Source organism: Mustela putorius, unplaced genomic scaffold (genome assembly GCF_011764305.1).
Source record: "Mustela putorius furo isolate JIRA1106 unplaced genomic scaffold, ASM1176430v1.1 tig00003845_pilon_pilon_pilon, whole genome shotgun sequence".
Lineage (NCBI taxonomy): Eukaryota > Metazoa > Chordata > Mammalia > Carnivora > Mustelidae > Mustela > Mustela putorius.
Window position 1 is genome coordinate 15,520,317 of NW_025421998.1, and position 12,664 is coordinate 15,532,980.

General features: G+C 39.9%; 1 gene segment (V, D, J or C); it reads left to right on the forward strand.

The window, feature by feature from the left end:
* The window catches only part of LOC101692183, a 41,381-nt gene extending 34,766 nt beyond the window's left edge, over window positions 1-6,615 (forward strand). Inside the window, 2 exon segments of the C gene segment in view lie at window positions 4,178-4,225; window positions 6,017-6,615. Of these exon segments, the coding sequence occupies window positions 4,178-4,225; window positions 6,017-6,159 (191 nt within the window).
* The last annotated feature ends 6,049 nt before the right edge of the window (window positions 6,616-12,664 follow it).

The window sequence follows — 12,664 nt, forward strand, 5'->3', positions numbered from 1 at the left end:
TGCTCCAATGACAATATTCACATTAAACATTTACTTTTACCTGACCTATGATGAAGATCAAATGAAATTATGCCAGTGAAAATGCTTGTTGAAAACACAACATGGGAGAATTTATTACTATATTCATTGTATTTATTTATATATTTTCCTAAAATTTACTTAAATAAGATTATAAGTCAGCCCTAATGTTTTAATTTCTATAACTGACAGGAAGCAAATGAGCAAGGCATAAATTTAATGTAACCCCTTGGCTGAAGTATCCTGTTAGGTTTTGATTTCTCTAGTGTGCAGAGAAAAGTAAAAAGTATAGTAAGTTTCATGGTGAGAATTATGGTAAGGGAGAAGTTCCTGTGTATATGACGTATTTTACTTAGCATTTCTGAAAGGAATGTCTCCAAGTTCTCATAGCAAGAAAGCTAAAAAACACATTTCTGTTAATGCAATTCAATAGCAGATTTCTAATTTTGGTTCACAGAATTTTCTTTTTTTTTTTTCAGGATTTTATTTATTTATTTGAGAGAGAGAGAAAGAGAGAGAGGAGCAGATTCCCTTCTGAGCAGGGAGCCTGATGGGGTGCTAGATCCCGGGACCCAGATATCATGACCTGAGGCAATGGCAGATGTACAACTGACTGAGCCACCCAGGCATCCCTGTTTTTGTTTTTGATAAAAACTTACATGTATGTATATAGATACATGAAAGCACAGAATGATGAAGTGATTCTCAAGAGAAAAAACTCATCTTGTCCTCATTTTTGACAAGTCTTGAGAAAGAGCACCTAGATCCCATGTACAGGTTTTATACGAAACTTGTTACTGTACTGTCTTTATGTCAAACAATACATGATGATAAGAGATTTTCATTTATCTTTTCTAAAGTTTTATTTTACTCTCAGTTAGTAAACATACAGTGTTATATTAATTTCAGATATAAATATGATCAATAAAGTCACTGTATGGAAAAAAAGGAGATCTTTAAGCCACTGTAAAGTAAGTTCTTGAGGATATTTTAACATCTAACAATTCTAGTAATTATTTATAGTTGTATATAGTATTTTATATACTGTATATTATATATAGTAATTATATATAATATGATCATCTAACAATTATAGTAATTATAATTAACATAATTATAGTAACATTTTCCTTTCTGGGATATATTCAAATGTTATATCTCAAACCTATTTTTTCAAAAGCCCACCAAAATAAGATTGTGCGGAGTACATAAAATTGCACACCATAACCATGTCTCTGTGGACAAAGTTAAATATATCAGAAAAAGGATAAAACAAAAGAGCGTTGCAACTCTCTCTTCCTGTATCCTGTGGTCAATGATCATTTTACTGAATTTTGTCTTAGTATGTATTTTGGGTGCTTTTGTGTTTTGTTTTGTCTTTGTTTTGTATTTACACTATAGGTAAATACAACTCCTTTTTTGTGTGTGTTCAGATGGCTCTAAATGTGACACGGTCTTCATTCTATCCCTACAAACAAGTTCACATTCAGGGGTGAATGGGGGTTCAGTTGGTAAAGCACCTGCCCTTGGCTCAGGTCTTGATCCCAGGGTCATGGGATTGAGTCCTGCTTTGGGCCCCCTGTTTATTTTTTTATATTTTTAGTAATTTATTTATTTATTTGACACAGAGAGAGAGAGAGAATAAGGAAGAGGGGGGGCATAAGTAGGGGGAGCTACAGGCAAGCAGAGGGAGAGGGAGAATCAGGATCCCCACTGAGCAAGGAACCTGAATGGTGGCTGGATCCCAGGACCCAGGATCATGATCTGAACCAAAGAAAGCCACTTAACTGACTAAGTGCCCCTAGGCTCTCTGTTTAGTGGGGAATCTGCTTCTCCCTCTACCTTTGTCTCTTTTCCCTGTTCATGCTCTCTCCCTCTCAAATAAATAAATAAAATATTTTTAAAAATGAGTATCTGTAATGAAAAGGTCATTGGCTAAGATGAAAGACTAAGATATCTGGAATAGATGGTGTTTGACAGTGTACAATGGGGAATTATGTTCCATTTCTATGGGGTGTTTTACAAGGTGCTTTTCACATGCTCTCACTCATGTAAATGCCCACCATCATCCTTTGAGGGCTGGCTCTAACAATCACTTGTATAATTTTGCAAGGTACATAGACTCTAAATTTTATTTCCTTCTGGGTAAAATGGAGTCCTGCAAATTCAGCTGATATGAGTGTAACTGGGGGATCAGATGACGTAATACATGTGAACCTTTAACACAGTGTCTGGCAGAGTAGTAATCATTTAATAGGTATTAACTTTCATTCATACTCCCCTTCCAAAGTCATGTCTACAAATACTACCATTCCACAAAATTATGTGCAGTATGTGAGGATATTGAAATTTGTATGATTTGAAAGATATGACTGCTTTCTTTTGCTTAGATGGGAAAGTGACCTAAACCAGACTCCTTATAAACATGTAAGGTTCTGCTGTGATTCTAGGGTTGGATGGATTCATCTTGGGAACAGTACTTCAAGTCAGCAGTGGGTGCTGAGGACTGTACAGCAGCCAGTTTCTGGTTATTTTTCCATTCAACAAATTTTTATATGACACCTACTTTGCAGTAGGCACTGTGCTAGGAGCTATGAGCAGAGAAAGAAAACAAAATAGTCTTTGGCAATATGAGATATGAATCCATCAGAATCCTAGAGGAGAGCATAGGCAGTAACCTCTTCGATATCAGCCACAGCAACTTCTTTCAAGACATGTCTCCAAGGGGAAAGAAAACAAAAGTGAAAATGAACTTTTGGGACTTCATCAAAATCAAAAGCTTCTGCACAGCAAAGGAAACAGTCAAAAAAACAAAGAGGCAACCCACAGAATGGGAGAATATATTTGCAAATGACAGTACAGACAAAAGGTTGATATCCAGGATCTATAAAGAACTTCTCAAACTCAACACACACAAAACAGACAATCATATCAAAAAATGGGCAGAAGACATGAACAGACACTTCTCCAATGAAGGCATACAAATGGCTATCAGACACATGAAAACATGTTCATCATCACTAGCCAGTAGGAAGATTCAAATTAAAAGCACATTGACATACCACCTTATACCAGTTAGAATGGCCAAAATTAGCAAGACAGGGAACAACATATGTTGGAGAGGATGTGGAGAAAGGGGAACCCTCTTACACTGTTGGTGGGAATGCAAGTTGTCCAGCCACTTTGGAGAACATTGTGGAGATTCCTCAAGAAATTAAAAATAGAGCTTCCCTATGACCCTGCAATTGCACTCCTGGGTATTTACCCCAAAGATGCAGATGCAATAAAAGAAGGGCCATCTGTACCCCAATGTTTATAGCAGCAATGGCCATAGTTGCCAAACAGTGGATAGAACCAAGATGTTCTTCAATGGACGAATGGATAAGGAAGACGTGACCCATATACACTATGGAGTCTTATGCCTCCATCAAAAAGGATAAATACCCAACTTTTGTATCAACATGGATGGGACTGGAAAATTATGCTGAGTGAAATAAGTCAAGCAGAGAGAGTCAATTATCATATGGTCTTACTTATTTGTGGAGCATAACAAATAGCATGGAGGACATAGGGAGATAGAGAGAAGAGAGTGGAGGGAAATTGGAAGGGGAGGTGAACCATGAGAGACTATGGATTCTGAAAAAGAACCCAAGGGTTTTGGAGGGGCAGGGATTGGGAGGTTGGGGCAGCCAGGTGGTAGGTATTAAGGAGGGCACGTATTGCATGGAGCACCAGGTGTGGTGAAAAAACAATGAATTCTGTTTTGCTGAAAAGAAATCATATATATATATATATATATATATATATATATATATACACACACACATATACCTAAGACTGCCATATATATATGGTAGTCTTAGGCATTTACCCTCCAGCTATGGGGGAAAAAAGGAAAGAAATGCATAATTCATGAAGTTCAACATCTTCATGTACAAAAATACAATTTTGAATTGATTTACTGAATTACACAGACTCAGAACAATCAATTCTGGAATTCCAGAGGTCATATTAGTAAAGACTCTCCTCTCTGCTTACTAATTGTTATCTATCATCTATCTATCTATCTATCATCTAAATATCTATCTATCCACATCACAGATACACATCAAATAATGGATTTGAACAATTGAATAATACTTGCACTCATTTCTTTCAGAGCTTGCTGCTATTAACTCCACAAAATCTTCTCTGAATGATGAAAATGGTAAGATTTTTTTCTATGTTTGCCTTTATGTTCTGCTGTAGCATTTTTTCCTCCTCGTCAACATCACCCTTGAACTGCCCTGGCTTCAGGGAAAAACCTCAGAATGCTTAATCTTGGACAATAGACTGAGTGATATTTTAAGACAATCCATCATCTCTCAGGAATCATCATCACACAGTAAATGCTGCTTTGGGTGTGAGAGGACGATAAGTTAGGGGTGCAGTGATGTGCTCTGAATTCTTTCAACAGTGGAATTCATTAACTTCTGTTACCTTTGTTACTACTGACTGAGGAAAACAGGATATCAATTGCTTCTAGATTTTTTTTTTCCAGATTGCTTCTAAATTTTTAAAAGAAATGTTCTTGCTGGTGGTTAATAACATGAACTGACACTGAGAGCTTCTCATACAGAAGGTGCTGCATTGTGAGTGCATTTTGTTTAAATCTCCTAACACTCACTGTGAGGATTTTATTCCCATTTTACACAGGGGGGCAATGAGCTAAATTTATTTGTCTCCATACCACACAGCAAGATCTAGGGCTTCATACCAGACCATCTGAATCAAGAGTTCATATACTCTTTTAGTTTTTATTCTTGCTCTAATCCCCAAAGCCGAGACCCTGAGACAGGTGTACACATGGGGAGGGGGTTTGAGTGCAGGGCTTCTGGTGCCACAGAGTGGACTTAAACTCCACTCTTTTAAATATAAGTTGCATGACTGTGGCTAAACTATTTACATTTTCTGAACACACCAAAATGACACAAATAACACCTAACTCATTCATAGAAGATATAACGTGACATATGTGAAATGTCTAGCATAGGTATCTCACTTAGTTGCTACATCGTAAGTACTAGCTCCTGGTGTTTTCTCCCAACATATGAACAGAGGTAATGATGAAGAACATTGGTTCTAGCCCTGCTGATCCACCCTCCATGTCCAGTATCAAAAAACTTGTGGGCTGTAACCATCATCATCACCTTCTTCATTATCATCATCCTAGCTTATAGTTTTGCTTAATCATTTTTATATCTTTGCTATTTTTTGCACATGAATATGCAGAATTATAGAGAGCTGAGAAAATGTTCTTAAATGATGTATTGCTGGATTTGAAATCTAGCTTCTGGTACTTACTAGTTGCATGAAATCAGCCCTTCTCTCTCTGTCTTCAGATTATTTGTAAAAATGGGAGTGAAAATAATAATAATCTCATAGGTTATTGAAAAATTAAATAAAGTTAAGCTGTGCATACAAAGTTGCCAAAATAAGTAACAGCTAGTTTGTACTTAGTGGATATTGCCTCTTACTCTTTCTTTTTTCATGAGTCAGATTTATAAGATCCAACGCAATTCTGAGGTGTTACAAAGTTCAACAAAGTTGTATTTGTTTTAAGCTAATTGCTATCCATGAAATTTCTGCAGAACTTATATTGCCTCTTATTCTTACTTCGAAACATGGTAGGGAAGAAGGGATGTTAAAAGCTATTTATCACCAATGCCTTTTTCCCATTGGATTCATTCATTAAAACACAACCTTACTTTTTATTACTTTGGAACGTTCTAGGTGAATTTCATAGATGTTTTCAAACTGTGTTTTCAAACTGTGTTCTGAGTTGTCTTGGGGCCGGTGGTGGTGGAGATGGTGATGAAGGTGTTTATTCTCCAGTTGTGCTGGTGTGAGTGTGTCACTTTAACCTAGGTCATCAGAAGTGTATACAGTCACCCTTCGCCCATTAATAAGTCCTAGCCTTTCAAAACAACATGTGAAATTGATGAAATGCTTCTTTTAGACACTCTGCAGCTGCAACTTGGGAACACATCTGTCTACTATACCTACCTCCTCCTCCTCCTGAAGAGCCTGGTCTACTCCATCATCATCGTCATCTGTCTACTTGGGAGACCAGAACTCAGTGGCAGTGGGAAGAGTTCCTAATACATGGTGGCACAAGGTGTCACTTCTTGCCATTGGCTAGTGTCCCTAAAAGTATCTGCTGAGGATCTAGTGAGCCTTCTTTCTGATATTGGGTTATTTCAGTTCACATGTGTCTTTTCTTGTGTCATTATCCAAAAACAGGCTTACAAACCCCTTGACAAACAGAAGCTTTCACTCTGCAGCTAGAACAAATTCTGCCATGACTCAGGGGCTGGGCCAGGGGGCATCCACAGAGTCTTTTGCACCACCCGCTCATTGTTGTCCACCAGCTCCCAGCCACCCAGTCCCCATGCCTCTGGGTACAACCACCATACACCTTACAACCTCATTCCTTGAACTCTTTAACCAGATTACTGCCTTGAAGTCTTTATTTTATATACCTGCAAGCCAACATGCTTGTTACCTAACATTTGTGTGTTTTTCATAATAGGCACAATAAAAACAATCAAAATCCTTCTCTGGCCTCTGTGTAATTTATTTAGTGCTAATTGAGAGTCCAAAGTAAAGGACAGCATGACAACTGAGTCTTCCAATTCAGTATCACTTGTAATAATGGTCAATTCCACATTTCTAATTCTTTCTCTGAAATAGTCCTTATGAAGCTTTCTTTGGGGTACTGATCCTATGTGAGCCATAGACAATCAAGGTTTCCAGGTTATTTTTCATTCAAAATTTAGCAGATTCAGACTCATTTGGTTGAATACACTCTGGTGGTGACACTATAACATGTCACATGACTGGTGGCTGTGCTCAGACTTGGTCTAGTGTGTCACAGGCACCAAAATTCCTGATGTCACTGAACAGACATTTCTGCAAAGAAGACATCCAGATGGCGAACAGACACATGAAAAAGTGCTCCATATCACTCGGCATCAGGGAAATACAAATCAAAACCACAATGAGATATCACCTCACACCAGTCAGAATGGCTAAAATCAACAAGTCAGGAAATGACAGATGCTGGCGAGGATGCGGAGAAAGGGGAACCCTCCTACACTGTTGGTGGGAATGCAAGCTGGTGCAGCCACTCTGGAAAACAGCATGGAGGTTCCTCAAAATGTTGAAAATAGAACTGCCCTATGACCCAGCAATTGCACTATTGGGTATTTACCCTAAAGATACAAATGTAGTGATCCAAAGGGACACATGCACCCGAATGTTTATAGCAGCAATGTCCACAATAGCCAAACTATGGAAAGAACCTACATGTCCATCAACAGATGAATGGATCAAGAAGATGTGGTATATATACACAATGGAATACTATGCAGCCATCAAAAGAAATGAAATCTTGCCATTTGCAACAACATGGATGGAACTAGAGCGTATCATGCTTAGCGAAATAAGTCAAGCAGAGAAAGACAACTATCACATGATCTCCCTGATATGAGGAAGTGGTGATGCAACATGGAGGATTAAGTGGGTAGAAGAAGAATAAATGAAACAAGATGGGATTGGGAGGGAGACAAACCATAAGTGACTCTTAATCTCACAAAACAAACTGAGGGTTGCCGGGGGGAGGGGGTTTGGGAGAAGGGGGTGGGATTATGAACATTGGGGAGGGTATGTGATTTGGTGAGTGCTGTGAAGTGTGTAAACCTGGTGATTCACAGACCTGTACCCCTGGGGATAAAAATATATGTTTATAAAAAATAAAAAATTAAAAAAAAAATTCCTGATGTCACAAGAATCTCAAGAGAGCTGCACTAACACTGAAAAGGTAAAATGGTGAAGGCATTAAGTACTTGACTTCTGAACTCCATATGCTTGAGCTTAAATCTTGGTTCTATATCTATTTGAACCCTCTGACATAATTTTTTCATTTGTGAAATGGAGTTGAAGTGACCCATCTCTTGGAGTTGTGTGGATAAAATGAGTTAACTTTCCTGGGTACCCGTGAGTGCTCAACAACATTAGCCTCTACTGTTGGCAGCTCTACGTTAGAAGTAAGGGAAACACACACATACACATGCAAACACACTAACAATTAGAACACTCGTTAATATGTATGTGTATATTTCTACACATATGGATGTAAATCAAAATATTCAGTGTGTTAAGTGGTGGAAAAGGTAGTGATTGTTTATTTTTTCTATTTTTGTTAACAAATCCATTTAATGTAGTAACTTCAATACATTAGAATTTAAACAACATGTCATTTAAAATTGGGAAGGATTTTTTCTTAATTTACAATCAGATTCAGTTCTTGGGAAACAGGTGCTTTTGGAAACCAACTAGAGCTTCCCATGTGGAAACAACATAAAGCCCACAAGATACAAAAAGAGGAAATTTAATTTTGATTTATTCCTTGTCAAAAATTTCTTCAGACCTCTTAGGACACATGTCTGGGCCCTTACTCAGACATGTAGAACTATTTCTGCATGTGGAAAGCATGGAGGCACAGAGAGGAAACTAGCAAATTACTTAAGCCGTGTGAGCTAATGTCACTGCTGGGGGTCCTAGGCACTGTGTCCCGTGGCTCAACTCTCCAGCACGTTCCTTCCCCAACTGGACCTGGGCTGCCCTGGACTGGGAGGTGCAAAGAGGGGGAGGGTGGTGGTCCTGGAAGCAGTGTGGGTGGAAGGAGGGCGCTATGTTCTCCTTCAAATGTGGTGGATTCCTGGAAGTGCTTGAAGTCAAGCTGGCCCTGCTGGTTGGGGCTCTGCAACCACTGGCTCTGGTGCTGAAAGATGAAATAAGAACAGTTAAACCACAGCCAACTTTGCTCCTTTCCAAAAGGTCACAGCTAATGGAAAGAAAAGATCCATCTGCACACATGCTCTCAAATATACTCTTTGGCTGTGGCTGAGGGTCCCTCTATTTATACCAAGTTCATTCTTGTAGCTGCTATGTGAGTTAGGATTGTAAGCCCAGGGCTGTTGAGTTGCTACACACTCAGTCCATTCCGATGACACTGTTCTGAAGGAAATAGCAGAGATTTCTTGTAGCACTAGGTGATCCCCAACATTCCACCGGGATCTGTGCTTTTCATGGCAGGTGATTTACTGAGGCTCAGACTTTTGGTTTCATTTTGTCCGTGTAGGCAGGGTGATATGAGACCCATGCCCATGAGGTTACTAGCACAGGGTGACCGTAGACGACACAACAGCAGGTGCTTCTTTCCTCACAAGAACACATGGATATACGGAGGCTCTGAATTCAATTGTGTCACTGAATTTCACAGACTGAGTCATGCCAGTTCCCTACAGGGACAAGTGACTACAGAGCAACACAGAGCAATGCTCAGTAGAAGACTTGCACAACAGATAAGTGTGTTTGAGGAGGGGTGTGGAGGAGAGGGTGACTTTTCAGTGATGTGAACATAAAAAGTAAGTGTCTACACCCACATCCCACCCAAACATGGAACAGAGATTGTGCCCAATCCCGGGATCTAATCTGTTCAGGCCTTAGGGAAACAAAACTCTACTGCAGACATTATTGCTTTGGCTTTTACAGCCCGACTTCACAAAGCATATTCTCACCCTAGACTTCACTCCTCTTGTTCTATACAGAGAACCAACATTTGTGTGAGCTTTGGCTTCCGTGAGCATGGGCCCATGTTACTCTTTCAGCCCAGCATGTGTGGGAGGGTACATTGTAACCTCAGGGTACATTGTAAATTCACCTCTTGCTTAGACATCATCAGTGGACCTGGTGTATATGTGACTCTCCACCTGACACAGGATATTATGTGACCATACCACCATGTTCTGGAGATTTGGGTCCCAACACCAGAATGTACATACCCTCCTCGCCCCTTTCTCCACATTACAAAACTCTTTTTGGTTAATCCTCAGACTCCCACACTCCTCCTGGTGGCACTTCTGTCATTTGGTCTATTCTCAGAACAGCACAGATGGAGCTTACCTGACCTGCGCAAATACACACATTTGTGTCATTACATCCAGCAGTTTTTTATTCATGAAATAGCTCTGACAAAATAATACTTGTTTTCCTTCATGCACGTTTTTCTCTAAAACCAGAAAAAGTCTAAATGTCTAAGAATAGAAAAAAGTCAAATAATTATTATATTTCCATGAAATATTTTGCACTAAAATGTATATTTATGTATTGGGCAACAATTTGGTAAATACTTATGCTATCAAGCAAATGCAAATATGTAATGAAAAACCTGTATATCCCATAAGACCATATTTATAAAAATAAAAACATATATATATATATATATATGTGTGTGTGTGTGTGTGTGTGCTTGCAAATCAAATACCCAGGTATTTTCAATCATTTCTGGATCTTCCAAAATCTCTACAGCAAAATGACTTTATTCCTTTTACATTAGAATTTAAAATATGATATGAATAATATTGGTGATATGACAACAATTATGTGAACATATAAGCACAAAATAAGAGACAAACTGTCCACAGTGATGTGTCACAGAGTTCACAAGTTCTATGATCTTGTTCTATGCACATTTTTTTTTAAAAAGCCTGTATTGGGGTACCTGGGTGGCTCAGTGGGTTAAGCCGCTGCCTTCAGCTCAGGTCATGATCTCAGGGTCCTGGGATCGAGTCCCGCATTAGGCTCTCTGCTCAGCAGGGAGCCTGCTTCCTTCTCTCTCTCTCTCTATCTGCCTGCCTCTCTGTCTACTTGTGATCTCTCTCTGTCAAATAAATAAAATATTAAAAAAATAAAAAAGCCTGTATTACTCTCACAATGAGGGAAGGAACATAAAAAAAAGTAGCCCCAGGAAGACCAGGGTCGCAGGTGAGGGATAGAGCTGACTCACACATGAAGGAAGCAGCCCGCCTCACAGTTGCTTTAATCCTTTCAGATAGTATACCTCAAGTAAGATATTTTCTTTTCCTGAGAATGTCTGCTGCATTATAGCCAAGAACTTATCTGGTACAGGCAAATAAATAGCAGAGAACCTTTAGAAAAGCTGTGTTCCACATCTTAACCTCATACATGTCCCATAGTTCAGGAGAAGTTTGTGGTAAAATACACAGACAAGGCATCACTGTTGGGAGGCTTCACTTTCCAGCCTATTAAACTGCTGTAGAGACACTGGGGCAGATTACATGCCTTCTCACCTAGAAACGAGTCTGAGGAGATGGTCACACCATGTCTTCCTGTTTCTAGGCTCACTGCCCACCTGTCAAGATAATGGCGTTTGAGCCTCATGGGGCTGACATGTCTTGGGATTATTTGGAAGTTCTAAATAAAGCCAAAGATTGGATTAAAACATAGTAATACGTATAGTTTACATAATTTAAAAGTGAACGGTAGCAAGGTCCTCTTTTATGGTCAACAAATCTTTCCGTGAATGCTAGAAATAAAACCAGACTAGAGCAACAAAAGTGACTATTTCGGTGGTTGGGAAATGTCTGATTTGCACAATTGTCTGAGAATGGTTTATATCTGAAACCTACAGAATTCAGGAACGACAGCAGTGCACTCCTCTGCGTTGCTCCTTTCTTCCCCCAGCTCCCACACTGAGCATCGTGAGCTGGAAGTTTCCTCCCAATTAGGAGAAGCCTTGTGAATGGGATCCAAAGTCACACAGTGTAAGGAGCTGGTTAATCTGGGATGCAGCGATGCCAAGGGGAGCTGACAAGCTGTGTGGTGTGCAAGCAGGAAGGCCAGGGGCTCTGCAGGTCTGCGGCTGGGGTCATGACTGCAGCAAGCATGTGCTCGGCTGAAGCTGTGTGCGTGCTTAGCAGGGACTCAAAAAAGCCCAACCCAGCCACACACAGCTGGTTGACAGTGAGGTGACCGTCTAATGCACAGGAGCCATGAAAAGACTCAGAAAAAGTATAGCTGAGAAGACGTACACGTTAGCACGTACAATTTATGTGCTAATTGTGTAAAATAGGAATGTGCTACCCAAGACCTACAACAAAACCATTTGGCAGAAGCGAAGTCTTAATCAAGTTGCTGCGACACATCCCTAAGAAATCTTGGAACCATGAAGCTGCGTAGACCCAGGGTGATTCCCAGGAAGCTAGGCTGAAAACTAAAATAACTAGGAAAGAAAACAAGAGAGGCATGAGCAGTCACATACCACAGGAGATAGACTATCACAGATGAAGTCCAAGCAACTTTCTCAGCATGCAAACCGCAATGAAAGCAACCTTCTGGAGAAAGTCACAATCTCAAGTTGCCACAATATATTTTCAACAAAATATTTTTCATAAAAAATAATAAGACCGTCAAAGAATCACAAAAGTGTGACTGTTGTTAGGGGGTGATTACCCTACCACTCAATACAAAGTCTTTGAGGTGTGTGGTTACTTCGAAGTAGCTGTAAGAAGTTCATGTTCAAAAACACGTTTAAAATACTAAGGAGGATCACAGCTTTGTTCTTGGTGGCTGCTAAGGCATCCCTCCAGCATCCTTCCTTGGAGCCCGCAGCGAAGGAGGGGCGCCTTTGCCACCGCTACCTCAGTCCTGGGTAGCCTGTACCTGGGCCTCTGTGCCTTGCCCCGCAGCCAGGCCCATGGTACTGTGAGCCGGCGAGGGAGTCCTGCTCTGCGCGGTGGAT